Source organism: Xenopus laevis, chromosome 3S (genome assembly GCF_017654675.1).
Source record: "Xenopus laevis strain J_2021 chromosome 3S, Xenopus_laevis_v10.1, whole genome shotgun sequence".
Taxonomy (NCBI): Eukaryota; Metazoa; Chordata; class Amphibia; order Anura; family Pipidae; genus Xenopus; species Xenopus laevis.
The window spans coordinates 85,099,124-85,116,183 of NC_054376.1; the positions used below are offsets into that span (position 1 = coordinate 85,099,124).

The window sequence follows — 17,060 nt, forward strand, 5'->3', positions numbered from 1 at the left end:
TGACTATGGCCAGTTATATTCCAAGTCAGAGGTCTATTTATCAAAATTTAAATTGTATTAATATAATTATCTGTCTTACATAGGACATTGATTTTTTCTTGCTCACAAACTGACCTCCTTCCCTGGTTCCAATTTAGAACCCATCTCCTCAGTCCAAATGTGTCTGGTGTGTGTTGTTTGGCACATACGACAACTGGTAGGTCATGTTTGAGTTGTGTGGTGTGCGCATTGCTGTATGCATTAAGACACTACTCTGTGTGCTATGGTATGTGGCATGCATTCTAATGCTCTCCATCTGGTTTTTCTGTTATTCAAAGGGGGTTCATGCTTCCCTCCTTGCTCTGTTAGCTGCTTCCCATTTCCTGGCTATTTTCCTTTTTTGTCCTGCCTAAAATGCCTCTGCACAATCGTCGCCTGCCTTGACCTTCTGCCTGGTGCTCAACTCGGATTCTGTTCTGCCTACCCTGACCCTTCGCCTCTCTGACACCTGATCTGCCATCAAATCTGACAAAATAATTTTTTAAAACATTGGAGTAATCAGAGAAGAACATACAATATCCTCTGCCAGGAAGCTGAGTGAGCAGGGGAAGAGGAAGAGATTGACCTTTAAAATTAACCCTAGAGATGCTGCTAGAAATTATGACTTTTTTGTAAATTTAAGGGATCCCTCACTTTGCCACAGTAAATATATTTCACTAAAGCATAAAATATATCCTTATGAACAGTCTTAAATGATTTCATCAGTTTTTAATGATATACTGTAATTTCTGTCACATGACTCACTGAAACTTGTGAATTATTATATTGTTATTATATATAATGTAATCCCCATTGTAAAATATTAAAAGTCACCCTGGAATTCCAAGACCTGTATATGGTCATGCGACTCTATCTTATAATATCCTTACATTTTACAACAGAGGGTTAATATAAGCATTATCATTGACGTTATTCACTATATACAGTATATATCATTGCTCCCTGTCACAGTACTAGTTTGCCTTTACTTGTGATTGTGAACTGTATCTGACCCACTGGCTAGCTCCAAGCAAATGCTAGTTATAGGCAGAAGAAATAGAGGGATTTGTTCAGAAGTGCAGACATCGCCCTCAGATCGCTTTTTAAGCAAGCTTAAGAAGGATTAAGAGAAGTTAGGTGTACTCTGCCTAATGAGTGATTCTAATGAAATTCAAATGAAATGTCCTTGAAGTAACTTTTCTTACTGGCATGAATTACTAAAAACCTTCAGCCGAAGACAAATCTGGATGATTTCATTACAGTAGTTGTTCAACTCTCAGTGACGTGTCACTGACTATTTAATAAAAAAAAGAGAGAGAGAGATAAAGAACTGTAAATTCAAATTAAAGGGATCCTGTCATCGGAAAAACATGTTTTTTTTCAAAATGCATCAGTTAAAAGCGCTACTCCAGCAGAATTCTGTACTGAAATCCATTTCTCAAAAGAGCAAACAGATTTTTTTATATTCAATTTTGAAATCTGACATGGGGCTAGACATTTTGTGAAAAACAGCAGCCTGCCAGAAAGCATCTCTCCTAAAGTGCAGGCACAAGTCACATGACTTGGGGCAGCTGGGAAATTGACAATATGTCTAGCCCCATGTCAGATTTCACAATTGAATATAAAAAAATCTGTTTGCTCTTTTGAGAAATGGATCGTAGCGCAAAATTCTGCTGGAGCAGCACTATTAACCTATTCATTTTGAAAAAAAAAGTTTTTCCCATGACAGTATCCCTTTAAGTAAGTATGAAGTATATACTTAGTTTGTGTCATTTAGGGGGCACATTTACTAATGGTCAAATATCGAGGGTTAATTAACCCTCGATATTCGACCCTCGAAGTTAAATCCTTCGACTTCGAATATCGAAGTGGAAGGATTTAGCGCTATTCGTTCGATCTAAGGAATATTCGATCGAACGATTAAATCCTTGGAATCGAATGATTCAAAGGATTTTAATCCATCGATCGAACAAAATGCCTTCGATCAGAAATTGGCTAGGTAGGGACCTTCCCCATAGGCTAACATTGATGCTTGGTAGGTTTTAGGTGGCGAAGTAGGGGGTCAAAGTTTTTTTTTTTAAAGAGACAGTACTTTGACTATCGAATGGTCAAATAGTCAAATGATTTTTAGTTCGAATCATTCGATTCAAAGTCGTAGTTGAAGGTCGAAGTAGCCAATTCGATGATCGAAGTAGCCAAAAAAACCATTAGAAATTCGAAGTATTTTTTATTCTATTCCTTCACTCGAGCTAAGTAAATGTGCCCCTTAGTATTGATCTAAATATGTGCCATTCAATGCAAGTAAATCTGTTATTTTTGTGTGCTTGAAAAAAATGCAGTGACAATTCTGTGAGTTTGATTCACGACAAAATACTCTTCTTTCATCACACCAATGGTTACCCTAAGCAAGCTTGCACCTACTTGGGGACATTATCCCATAGTGTCACTAAAGGACAACAGTCTGAATTGGCAGGAGACAGAATATATAGTCATTGCTATGAGCTGCTTCAAAATACACTTGTAAAAAGACGATGACCCAGAAAAAGCCTGAATTTGGTGCCCAGACAGAAGTTGGCACTATAAGAGACTATAGAAGCAATCCCAGCAGGCATTCTTGAGAAACATCATCCCAGTAGGCATGAAGGGGCCCCTTCAGAGCTTGGTCTGAAAGAGAGCCCATGAGCATTGACAGTATACAGAGGGATGTTTCAATTGCTTGTTAAGCTGCATGACACCAGGTAGGTGCCAGGCCAATGGAACTACCTCTTATCTTCAGTAATAGAATCCAGGAGAGCAATCTAGTGAGTAAGCTACTATTGACAGGGTATTAGCAGAATTATAAGATTGTGACAACTGAATGAGAAAAATACATAGACAGGTTTTCTGTTTGTACCAGATACATGGGACTAGCACATTTGGTTCAAGTTAGCTACTCTTAGGATATAGCACAACCCATTATTAAGGGACTTGTATGAGGGTAATTAATTGAAAATTACACAATACGAAAGCTAATCATTTTTAAAACTATTAAAAATATAAAGACCTGCAAAAAGTTCCTGAGAATAGGCACATCAATAATATACATTAATGCATTTGAAGATTATTATCAAGAAAGATGCGAATGGCAAAAAGGCTGTTTCCCATAGGCTCCATTTTATGAAATAATTAAAAATTTTTAAAATGATTTCCTTTTTCTCTGTAATAATAAAACTGTACCTTGTACTGGAACCAAACTAAGATATACAGTAATTAATTCCTATTGCAAGCAAAATCAGCTTATTGAATTTATTTAATGTTTACATGATTTTTTAGTAGACAAGGTAAGAATACCCAAATTACTAAAATATCCATTATCCAGAAAACCACAGGTCCTGAGCATTTTGGATAGCAGGTCCTATACCTGTACATGCAAAGAATAAATTATTTGCTTTTTTTAATTACAGGTATGGGATCCATTTTACAGAAACCTGTTATCCGAATTGAGGAGAGGCCATCTCCCACAGACTCCATTTTATCCAAATAATCAAAAATGTTTTAAACATTTTCCTTTTTCTCTTAATAATAAAACAGTACCTTGTATTCGATCCCAGATAAGATATAATTAAGCCTTATTGGAACATTTCTGTGGTCACCAATATATTTATTTTGGCATGTGCATTCTATACAGAAAATTACCCCCTGGGTCCAACAATTAATGTAGCTATTGATCCTATGTTTTATACCAAATCTATCTTCAAAAGTTGAGATTCTTAATATCTTGTCACACATGTTGCATTCCCTGTGGGGAAAGCAACCCAAATTTTTATCAGTCTTGGGGTAAGTAGCTTGAAAATGGCTCCCGGTGAGCATGTCTCTGAGGTTCGGACTTCATTTATAACATTCAGAGACTTTTTCTGGTAATATGAAGTTCAAAGTGTTGTCCTCTAGGAGCACATGCCAATGTTTGTTAATGATTTCATGGAGCTGACAACTATTGGTATTATATAGGTGATAAACCTAACATTTTTGTTAGTTTCTTGTGGTTTTCCCTTGGTGGACAATAATTCTGATCTTTCCGTATACAGGGCTCTATGATAGGCTTTTTTAACTATTTTTCCAGAATAGCCTCTCTGTTTGAGTCTGATTTTAAGATGCCTGGCTTGTTCTTTAAAAGCTTGGACGGGGGAACAATTGCGTTTTAGCCTTAAAAAATCACTTGTAGGAACTGATTTTTTAACTGGGTGTGGATGGAAGCTCGAATAAGCCAATTAGTGGCTGTAGTTTTCCTAAAATTTTGAGTCATTCATCATCCCTCATTGTTAATCTCTAGCTGTAAGTCTAGGAAGGAGATGGACTTATCTGAGATGTCCATGGTTAATTTGATGTTTAAATCATTTTCATTCAATTTAGTCACAAAATCTTCTTCCCGTGTACCTTCCCAGACTACTAGGATATTGTCTATGTATCTAATCCATTTATGGATCTTGGGACGATATGAAGACATTACATTACTTTTTAACACATTTTGTTCCCAGAATTCCAAGAATAAATTTGCATAAGAAGGGGCGTACAATGTACCCATAGCTGTTCCTTGTGTCTGCAGGTAGAACTTTCCATTAAACGTAAAATAGTTGAAGAGTAATACATTTCTTCCCTATCTCCCAAATATTCCACCAGAAAGAATTTTAATGCTCTTAAGCCCAGTTCATGTTTAATGGAGGTATATAATTTCTCCACGTCTAGAGTCATTATTAGTTATCCATTTATTCATCAATTAATTTATTGATATTCTTGTATTGCACCTTTAGTTATTAAATTCAGGCACTGGCACTTTATAAACTTAAGAGTTGGACTTATTAGTGTGACATCTGACAACTGATTAGCGATTAATAAACTAATAACATTATTTGTGGAGTGATCATCCTATTTCATAAAAGGTCAAATGAGGCTCTTTCTATCTTCTAAGATAATTAGAAGTACACCATGCATATCAACAGCTTAGAAGGTGAGCTCAGTGGCAGGTTGAAATAAAGTGAAATAAATATAACAATGAACCATATAAAATTGCCTTGAGATGTCTTAGGTGGATTTGATTTGATTAGGGTCTCTTTTACCTGTGTTTTCTCAGGCAGCCATGTGCAAGTTACATACTTAGAGAACAAATATCTTTACATTGTTACCTTTGGCAACGATTTTGTCTTGCCATTTTTACTATTTACTATTATTGTACCATTTTACTACTATTATTCCAATGCTCAATTATGAATGCAAGTTATATGCATAAGCACACACAAATTGCTGTGATTTTACACACACATTGCAGCAGGTTTTCCAATAATTGTCATAAAGTAGATTTACCAATACAGATGCTAATAGGTGGGAAATTGCACACAAGTTGCAGTAACATTTTTGCTTAGTCTGTAAATGTGCAAATGTTTTCTTTGTTAATGTGTTGGGTACCTAACCTTATGCAATTCAGTAGATGCATCAATTGTGTGTGTAAGCCAAACACAAAATGAGAACACTGGAAGTAACACTGCTCAGGGGAGTAGGATCGCTTGTGGGATCATTTACTTACCTGTGCTTTATACTCTGCATTTGGGCCATTATTCATAAAAGGAGGCTAAACTGAACTATTTGCACTAGACACAAGCTGCAAAAAGCATGCATAGGAAGTTTGCAAATGAGCCCTACGCTGTGTTGCTACTTTTTTAAAATGATCTTCATGACCTATATTCTAGAAGAATATATATTGTCAAATGCATTGTGAGGTATAAGAAGCAACAATATGCCTGAGGGGACCCTATTCTGGGATACACTAGTTTATTGGGATATTGTGAGAGTTTGGTTTATTCATTTTGATGCAGCTCTCTGGGATTTTGCTGTATGATAAGTAGAAAGGTACTGGCATGCTAAACAGCCTGTCATACCCCCTGTTCCATATTTATCCTTTTTCCAAAAGAAAAAAAAGAAACTAAAGCAATAAATTCCTAGCCCAAATACTGTTCAGTTTGAAAAAAAGAAAAAAACACGTCTCAACATTAGGATTCCTTGATTTGATTTTCCAGCTGTTTGCTTCTAAGAGAAACACTGATAATTTCCGACAATATTAAGTGAATGTTAGTGGTGATTTCAGCTGGCAGATCTTACTGGTTCCTCTAAAGCAGGATAATGAAAACGATCATGGGAGCAGGTGTTTTCCTGTTTTGTTATTGCTTGTGCAGCTCTACTTAAGTGTCTGTAGTGATGTGAGATTGAAACCTTCATTGTGTTTGAGCTGCTGGACTTCAGCCCCATAATAAACATGTTGCACTCAATAAAATCTACAATTTCTATCTGCTCAAAACCTAATTTCTCAGACTAATATTTGGGTTCAGAGAGCAATGCCGGATGATTCAAATGTGGGATTAAATTTTATTTCTATACTCACAGTGACATGCTGAAGAGAAAATGTGGCTCCTTTTGAAAAACATGCATACAATGGTCAGGTTTAGATGTTACATTTCTTTTTTTCTCTTTGGGAAACAGTATGTCAGACATGGAGATTATTATTTGTAGGCTACAGACTGTTTTCTTTTTATATGACAGAACTATAGCTCCATTTCCATACTGAAATGAATAAAACCTGATTCTAGTCAGCCGTAAGTAGCAGAATCATCTACTAAGCTCCCTGCATGACTCTAGCTGTGGGAAAGTTACTTTGAATACTGGCATTTAAGGGATTCTAACAAAGAGTATAGCTTTCCAGTGGTAGTTGAACTGCTACTGTCAGCATTCTCTAATTATCTACTGTAAGGCTGTCAAGAGATACTGGGAGCTAAAATGTAATTACATGAGAGCGGAGTTGGATACTGCTAACCAAAAGGTAAGAACACAAACATAAAAAACAAGCAGGACAGAAGTGTGTGTATATATATTTATAAGACTATATTTTAAGACACTCGGTTCCACCAGAGACACACATACTTGCACAGGAGCACACTGGCCAAGAAAGCAGAATTATTTCTTTTGGCATAATTTGAGATAATAGAGACCATTGACATTGGGAGGCTTGACAAAACTCCAGCCTTTAAAAAGCTGGTTGCGAAGGCTGGGAGGGGTACCTGGGAAGAAAGGACTGTTTATGCCGGGTTCCCTCAAAAGATTTTCTTCCTGGGGATGGGAAGAAAGTTATGCCACTGATAAAAACCTATAATGCTTTGGCTTCCCAGACCCTTCTTGACCTGGAAAGTACCAATTTGCCAGTCTCCTAATCAAGCCTGGGACACAGGTTCAAATGATTAATTCAAATGAAAGTATGGTCAAAAGAAAGACAGAAAGCGGGGTTTTGCCATTTAATGAAATACATTCAATTTCAAATACAGATGTAAAAAAATCCTTTCCTCCTTTCTTCTTTTAGCTTGTTTTCTTCTTCATTCCTGTTCTGTGTGTTTAGCTGAAACTCTCCTGTCCCAATCTAACCCTGAAGTCATGTTTTTAGGGTTCTTCTTTAGTCTGCCTGAAATTTAGAGTCTTTGTTGACCCTAGATATATGTTTGTGTTTTGCCATAAAATATTAAATGTGATAATGTTATTGTCACTTTTACCCAGATATTCAAGTACTAGAAGATCAAAGCAAAGAGAGAGAAAAAAAATTTACACCTGGAGTTTACCTTAATAGCGGCTGGGATCAATATGTGAGAACTCTAATAAAGTGTGTTCATACCCATTCAAGGTTTAAGTTCTTTATGGGGTGTGTGTAGGATATTGTATACGAATACTAATTATATTTCAGTTCATTCACACAATACATATGGTCTAATTAGGAAAATTAGGAATTTAGAATGATTGCACATTCTGTTGTGTCTCTAGTCAAACATACTGTAATGTGGTACACTTTGCAGAAAATACTTCATTACAAGGGTCACAAAATATTTTAGCGGATGAGCGATTTTACCATGTTCAGACATCAAATAACCATTCTAAAGCTTTCATGATATATATATGATGTACCAAACGGCATACAAATATTTGACAAGATTTTATTGATGCTCAGCCAAAACAATATTAATATATGAAAGAAGGACCCCTTCCCCAAAAAGTATTGTGTATTGTTGAATTTACTATGTTTAGATAATAACCATTTAATTGTTGTTTTATCTGGCTTATTTAGTGCAAAACGTTAATACTACATGCCAGCAAAATAAACCTTGCATTCGGGGATGGACTGGGCCTGTGGGACACTGGTAAAAAACTAAGTGGGCCCAGCCCACTGAGAAATATTTATATGTGTGCAAATGTTTTAGGGCTAAACTCCACTGGAGTTTGTGGGTCAGTTTAACGACCACATTATCAGGAACCTTGTTCAGCAAAAGTACCCACGGATGCACAGGTGTTCACTGACACCCTTTTGGGGCCCCAGGCTTTCTGCTGCAGAAGCCAACAAGGAAGTGCATAGCAGGAACAAAAGTGAGGTGCCGGCAGTGATGAAGAGAAGGCGTAATCAGAGTCAGGCGAAGAGTTCAAGGCAGGAGGCAAATAATCGTAGTTACATAATCAGGCGGAAGTCAAAACCAGGATAGTAGAATAAATGCTTGAGCAGGAACAGGTAAACTGAGACCTAGATTAGAGATTGGGCTTTTTAAAGAGGATTTGGCACCAAGTTTGAAATCCGAAAGACGTCTTGACGCCCAGCATCAATATGGCAGCGTCAAAAGGAGTCCTAATGCGCACAACCCGGAAGTGTGCGCCTGCACACAAGGATCCGAGACGAGACGCGCCGGGAGGTAAGGGAATGAAGAGATCTCCCAGCACGTCTTATGAGATTTTATCTGATCTTGCCATGCAACATCACGCAACAGCACGAGATTTTGTAGGATGCTATAAAATCTGATCTCCCATAGCTGTAATGTAATGTTGGATCAGCCAAAGGGTCAGATTCGATTTAGTGAGAAAAAGTTACGGTCATGGTTGATCACTTAAAAACTTATGGACGAGATTCAATTCATGGAGAAAAAGAGTTCTCCAAATTCAGTATCAGCTTTTTCCTATAGACTTCAACAGAATTTTCACGTGATAAACAGTGGGATATTTTTTTCTGAATTGAATTTCATCTCAAGTTGAATCTCGCCAATGAGGCTTCACAATGATAAACCTTTTTCTCCCTGAATTAAATCTGGCCCATAGTTGAATAGAATCTTTTACATCCGACATCAATGTATTTCAACGAGGGAAAAAAACGTCTTCCCGACACCATCCAGTAGCAATGTCTTGTCGGATGGCAATGTTTCCTGTTTACACATCAGATCTTTATATCAGTCCCATTATACAGTATTTGGACCCGCTACCACTACTTCCACAAGACTACTTTCAACTTGTAGAATCTGTTTTGTCAATTCAACACCCTCCTTCAAAATCTCCCATGGAGTTTAGCCCTTATAACTATGCCAGTTGTAAGCAAGCAGTGTGCAACATCAATCATTTCTTTTTTGACAGGACTAGAGAAATAAAGTTAAGTTGTACAAAATCAGCAGACTAAAGTATTATGAAACAATGAATTAGTTACTCACATCTCAAATGTGTAATTTTTTATGCTTGAACTGTAACATTAATAGGTACTATTAGTATAAATCGCAAAAGTATTTTATTTACTGGAATAGATGATAGCCATTCCCTTGCAAAACACATTTTATACATTTTTCAATATTTTTCTCAACTTACAAACAGTCAGAAAGGAGCGTGTATAGTAAAGAATGACACCATTTAATTCATTGAATGATAAAAATTATGAAAACAAAAGAATAGATTTTCTTCCCAGTAGGCGTAAAAATCCTATTACAGAAATCACAAGATCTCTTGAAACAATGCACAGCCAAGCTAGAACATTAAATGTACTGAATGAATTTACTAAACCATTTATGCTAATTAAAATGTAGAACACTCTGAATATCTGTGTTTAGAAACATATTCATTCTCATTGAGTTATTTAGATGCTAAATGATAAAATATACATTTTCATTTTATTTAATGGTTGTCAGTTTTCACTCACCTTGTGCATTTACTGAGTAGCATTAATAACATTGTCTTGATCTTGAATGAGCCACACACATGGTAAGATCCCAAAGTGCTTTAGAACACTCATCCATCATACAAACCAATTTCTATGAAATTTTTATGTCAATTAGTTGAGAAATACGGTTTTCTTTGCTTTACTGCAGATACCTATTTTACAACAATTGCAGTTATCGGTAAAGCTTAACGAAGGTGCAGGTTACCCTCTAATTTAGTAGGAACAGAGATAAAATTTATATCCTTTTATCCCATAAACATAGTTTTTCCTCACCTTTTCAAAATGCAGATTTACCGCATGGAAATTAAAATCTATGTGTGCGTTCCAGGAAATTAAAATCTATGTGTGCGTTCCAGGATCATTAAAAAAAAAAAAAACGTAGACTCCATAGACTCCAATATATCTTGTCCAGAAAAAGTCACTGTGAAAAAAAAAAGTTACCATGAAATAAAACGCCCATTGACATCAATGCACTTTGCAAATGTTGGCCTTATTCATGAATTGTCCCTTGGGAAAGATTTGTTCATCAGTACCCGAACTACAGTTCTTTATTAACACATAATTATTGTTACTGTAACCTTATATTTTAGGGATGTTTCAATAACTTCGTTTCTATTGGGTTTACAATTTTGAGAAAACAAAAAATTGACATACGGGTTTTAAAGGAAAACTAAAGCTTAACTAAAAAAGGAGGGCAGAAATGTTGTACATTATGTTTCGAGTCTGTACCTTCAAAGATGCCCCAGTAGCTCCTCATCTTGCAGCTGTAACTTCTTGAGCTTAGGGACTTTTGCACTATATACTGAATATATATAATATACTATAAATGTCACAATACAAGTATGATTATTAAAGTAATTCAGATTATTGGTACATTGCAGCACAGAAACCAGCACATCAGAATTTTAACAATCAGCCTTGTAACATCAGCTTATATGACAAAACACTTCATTTTCTGCTTGATGATTTGCGACAAACCCTAAGCTTAGCTTCTCAGCAGGTGCTCAAAGGCCACTGAGCATGTGCGTGTCAAAGACACCCCTAACAAAATCCAAAATAGGAAACTCCTGTAACAATGTTGAAGGCCTACATCATAAATACTATAGAGATGCTGAATCTTTAGGCTGGTTCAATCATTTCAATATATATCATTTTTGGGGTTTAGTTCTAAACACAGATATCTACATATATGTGTTAATGTTCATTATATTATTCTGTTGCGGTTCTTAAATACAACATTTGATTTGTAATCATCGTAGTTCCATTTGCTTGAAGTTAGCATGGCCATGAGGGTCACATAAGGATGCACATTCTTTGCTTAGTGACACAGTAAATGTACTCACCACTGACAAGTACAAAGCATTATAAAATCCATCACATAGGTCAAGGTTAATGATCCAGCTGCATGATGTAACTCTACCTGCATTTTTAAGCAACTGATAGCATTATGTTCTAAAAAGTTGAAACATCTAGTTATACTGCAGTACAGCCAGAATAGATCAGCTAAAGCATAAAGCATAGATATATTGGATAACATATTTGTCAATATAATATTGTTGATTGAAGTCTGAGCTTCTGATTTGGAAACTCCTTTTACTTTAAACAGACATTTTATGCTGTCATTAAGCATTTGGAATGCTCTTACGTTGAAACAAAAAGCATTAAAAACATTTTGTAAAACCACAATCCATTCTTTCCTGTTTTAAATGGCTGCAGGAAACCAACCTATATCCTAAACCAATGATTTTCAATCTTGTAAAAGGCTTTAAGGTTGGAGCACATAACATAAGTGAAGAAATTGCATCTAAAATAGATTTTAAAAAATGAAACCTTTCGATATAATTGGATAATTTGATACAAAAGAAATACAAATTGTGTATTCAGATCACAGTCCCCCAGCTCACAGAAGAACTGATTCCCTGCTGCAAATGAATGTCATTATACCTAGATATATTTATACTGATAATGAACACAAAGTCCTACATAACTCAGTTAAGCAACAAACAAATTGGTTTTACTCAGTCATGCTGGAGGAAATCTTCTACAGAATCATACAGTTGATGTATAGGCAGCTGCATTAGTACTGAAGAAAAAAAGAATCCAAATGAAGGCATCTTCTATTTCAACTTTGCTTTCTTTGAATTATAAGCATTTCCACTGCTCATTTTGCTCAGAAGACCAGTACAGTCCTAGGTGCGCAGAATTCAACATGGGAAATTATTTGGTGGTAATTGTGCTTTCGTTGTTGTATTACAACATGATCTTTTGAGAAGCCTTTCTGAAAAAAATCCGTATTTTGAAATTGAATTCAAGCATTCCAGAATGTTGTTTTTTTAAATATCTTTCATTGCTGTCCAATCTCAGTCCAAGGTTTTACTTCTCACTTGTCAATAGTTACCGTGTTACCTAATAAAAGAAATATAAGTAGATATTCATGAGTCTATTTATACATTTTCACATATTCTTGTATTTATTACTATTACAATATAGTCAGTGTCTGTGGAAGCCCAGAATTTGCTAGAGGGACAATATCTCCATTTAGGTCTGTGAATGATTGGGACTGATCCAAGAAGGACTTATGTCTGCAGCCAAACAGGCTAATGGAAATATGGTCTGGCCATCTTTGCCTTCATCAAGAATAGTAGAATGAATCTGAATTTGAAAATATGTGCTTTATGCATACCTGAAATATTGTTATCACAGTGGCCATACTAATTACATCACAGTTGACATTAAGCTGATATAATCTATATTTGTTTACATTTCACTCCGGATACATTTCTTAAATGGACTAGGGCTGCTTAATGAACAAGAAAATGCCCACAGCAAATCTTAAAAACTCAAATTATTCTTATTCTGTTGCAAAATAAAATAAGTCCATATGTCTTTATCTTGCAAGCTCCCATGCATGTCAGAAACTGTAGCAACATGTGAAAGCAATATCCACAGGTTCCAACCTACAGTCAGTAATAAATTGGTGCAAGTTGAATCCCTAATGAATTAACTGCCTTAAAACAAATACTATTCGGTGGAAATTTTAGTTGGAATCTGTTGGAAACATATATACATATACAGTATACATACTTTCATATATACATGCAGCATAGGAAAGAAACACCGGAAAACGCATTTTCTACTCCTAACATCTTAAAAAGTAGTAGTAGTAATGTCACTGTCAAGGCAGTGCCAACACAACACTGCACATAAATATCATGGAAATCTATAAATGTGAACAGTCACTGATCTCCTTTCCTCTCTTTCTTGTTTTCAAGCATGATAAATTTCCCCCACTGAATCATCACTCCAGAGAGACATAACGCTTATTACACAATTAGATAATTGCAGAGCAATTATGTCATCCACGGAGCAGGAACAAAAATAGGCCTTGCGTTGTTTTAATCTAGAGGTGTAAGATAAAGAATGGAACAGTGTTGTGGTTAAACGTATCATTTTTTAATTATCATTGCCATGACATATTCATCTCAAAGCAAAAAATATAGTGATGTTATTTTCTTGGTTTATGTAAGCAAATAAAAGAAAAAAAATATTAACATGCAAATGAAAAGTGTCTGGCTGAAGATATCATTTGTAAAGAAAATTTAAGTTGTGAGCAAAAGTGAACAGTGTTGTCTACGAATATGGTGGAAACTTAAATATCATAGTGCTCATTAAATAAACTGATGCAAAATGCCAGTGTCTCTCTTACTTGTGTCCTAAAGAAAGCTATTGTTGCAACACACAATGGCAGATATTAATGGACCAGGAAAGGCATCATATAGAGAAGTGCTAATTTGTTATGAATCCATCTGGTAGAATAATCGCTTACCTCAGACCTCTGCCAGCCTTCCTCTGTGCTGACAAACTTGTTGGATTGTTGGATCCTCTGGATCCTTGTTGGTGACCTGGGTTGTGTACATGTGCAGTAGGGCAATTATTCCACAAAATGTAGTGTCTAAATTTCAATTTCATTCTACTGTGCGCATTCAGATGAATAGTGAGGTCGGAGGTTTGTGATTATAAACACTGGGGGTGTATAAAAAATTGTCACCCCACCTCTGTGATTAAGCATTTTGTTAAAGAACAGACCTCCCTTACTCCTGAACATACACTGGGCAATCAGCATTTTACACAGTACCCTCCTTCATCAGAAAGCAGGAAGGTGCAATTCTGGGCCCATTATGGTACTAATTGATATGCCTTTTTGTCTGAGCCCTTATGTGTTCTTACATACTGTACACGAGAATATTGGGCATTTAAATGTAGCGCAAACCAGTTTAAGGGAGGGAGAATAGTTGACAGGAGTTTTTCCTTTGTATTGAATGAAAGAAACGATTATTCTTAATAACAACACAAGTAAGAAAAGGCTACTCAGTATGTGAAAGTGCTAGGAGTGATCGTGGATAATACAAGGTGTGGAGGAACATACCTTTAGTCACCATGTCCTAATAGGAAGAATATTTATTACAATCCTCTTTAGTTATCACCACTTAATTATGGACTTCTTGAAATGCAAAATCCTGAACCATAATTATTCTGGCTACCAAAAGGCATTAACTGACAAAAATATTGTCCATCTCTATGATTTCTAACCTTCATAAAGTGGCAATCACAGCTGGCAGGCTGATGGAGTGCTAGACCATGGAGTCAGTTGGAAGAGGCTGAAAGTAATTCCCACCATCTTGACCAGCTATACCAAATAGCAGCAAAGCACAAGCTCACTTGCTAAAGTTGGTTCCACACAAGCCACAGTTCTTATTACACCTTACTGCTGAATTAATAGATCACAAACCAATTTTTTTATACTTACTGTTGTCCAATTGAGCCAAACAAGTCTTTATTGAAATGCATCTCATATACTGTGTATATATGCACTGATACAATCTTCAACTAAATAACATGGCTGTTTGGAGTCTACACAATTCCAAGCAAATTTTTAACAAGATTCAAATCATTAGAACCTATACACACAAAGCCAGACTTCACTAGAATCTCTATCTGTGTCTAATCATCTTAAAATAAGCAAATTATCTCTGTCCTTATAATTGTTTGCCTATAGTTAGTAAATCAGCATATCTGTTTGCAAAAGCCCTAATAAGTTGCATTGACTGAATGGAAGTAATAATTTTTATTGTTACACTATGGGGCAGATTTTTTAAGGGTTGAAAATTCGAATTCGAAGTTTCGATTTTTTTATGGTCAAAACTGGCTAATTCAACTAGGGAATTATCCATACTCAATTAGAGTTTTTTTAAAAATTTGAATTCGATTTTTCGAGATTTATCATACTCTGGCCCTTTAAGAATTTAAATTTGACTATTTGCCACCTAAAGCCTGCAAAATTATTGTAAAAGTGGGAGAGGTCCAGGGATCAATTTGGTGATGTTTGTAGTCTTCCAGAAAACTGGAATTGAGTTTGGTGGAATTCGATTTGAGTTTTCAAGTAAAATCTGTCTGAGTTTTACATATTCGATTCTATTAATAAATAGTCGAACATTCGAATTTCGAGTACAATTGAATTCATGTGAGTTAAAAAAAGCTCACATGAATTTGAAATTCGACCCTTGATAAATGTGCCTCTAAATATTCTAATAAAGACTGTACTGCAAGTCAATGTGAAAATATAATAAACAAACATTCACATTCATACCAAACTTTATAGATCTGTCCAATTGCAATCTAAATCTGTAATTTTGAGTTGAACCTTATAAATATGAAATCAATGAACTTTTTAATGAATTCATTTTCAGTTTCACCAGTTTGTGACAGAAATACATGTATATCTTTATAATATGATGAAAAAAGCTGTTAGGATTTCCTGTAATATTATCATCACACGTTTTGAAAAGGGCTTAACTGAATTAGTGGAATAAATCAGAGTTGGAATCTACAACAGTCATTATATGTAGATCATGTCAGTATATTTATCACAAGAACTAAATACGTTTTACATTGATTGAATATTTTGGCTTTTTTTTTTTTTTAAATCTTTACTTTTTTTCCCTTCAAATCTACTGTACATAATCTGATAACAGAATGCAGAAAATATTTCTACCAGGCTCTGTGGAAATAACATTCACTAGGGTGCAATCAGAAAACTCCAGGGGCACTTTATCTCGTGACAGCCATGCTGTTGAAATGATGATGCCTTTAAAAGTCAATATGGCTGGGAATTTGAGTATTCCCAACAGTTAGAGGTTTGGGTATAATGTGGCTCATTTTACCTCTTGAAACACATCTCTGAGGATTGTTCAAAGGAGCTTTAGAACATTCAGTCCTGAGAGTGTTGATTTTTCCTGTTTCACATCCAGATTGCTCTCAGTTTTTTTTATCCTCTTCAAGAAATGATTTAGTTATAAGCAACTTGCACCTATCTATCTATCTATCTATCGTTAATTTATCTAAAGAATAAAATGTATTATAATAACTTATTTTCAGAAGTCAGTACTGTACTAAATGTTAATTTGCAACATAGGCATTGTTTTTACAGTAATACTGAAGGATGTCACAAACCTCAGTTATGAACAGTGAATTTGAAGAGTGCAATGCCATTGACTGCCATAGATTCAATTTGCTTGTAGGGTAAGCTCCATCAACTTCAGAATCCCTAAAAACACTGATACACACACACATATATACAATATATACCCAGTAATAGAAAGGATAGAGAACCTATACCATTCTACCTCATGGCCAGCAAGCCTATTCCCAAAAAATAACAAATTACAAACTTTGGGAGAAAAAAGTTTCCTTAGCTCATTCATGACTGACTTATAGTTCAGGAATATAAACATCTTTTAAAATAACATACTGAACAAAAAATGCTGTTTTTCTTTCTAGCAGGGATGGCTCAAGAAGAATCCCAATATCTGACACATTAAATAGGTGATTATACATATAATAATTACTTTCCTACATATCTCATAATTCAGTTCTAACCATATTAGCTTCTCACATGGCTCAAGTTAATGCTCATAACACCAATGTATACAACTGTGTGTATTGGCCTTTGTGACAA

The 17,060-nt window shown here is 35.4% G+C and overlaps 1 protein-coding gene across 2 annotated transcripts in view; it reads right to left on the reverse strand.

The window, feature by feature from the left end:
* Positions 1–11,028: 11,028 nt before the first annotated feature.
* LOC108713133 (chemokine-like protein TAFA-2) overlaps positions 11,029–17,060 on the reverse strand; it is a 50,230-nt gene continuing 44,198 nt past the window's right edge. Inside the window, exon 6 of one of the 2 annotated variants that reach the window (XM_018255919.2) lies at positions 11,029–12,451. In XM_018255919.2, coding sequence (XP_018111408.1) covers positions 12,440–12,451 — 12 coding nt within the window. In that variant the 3' untranslated portion in view covers positions 11,029–12,439. Of the gene's footprint in view, positions 12,452–16,534; positions 16,659–17,060 lie in introns of those variants that run through there. The other variant, XM_041588584.1, reaches the window with a different exon arrangement.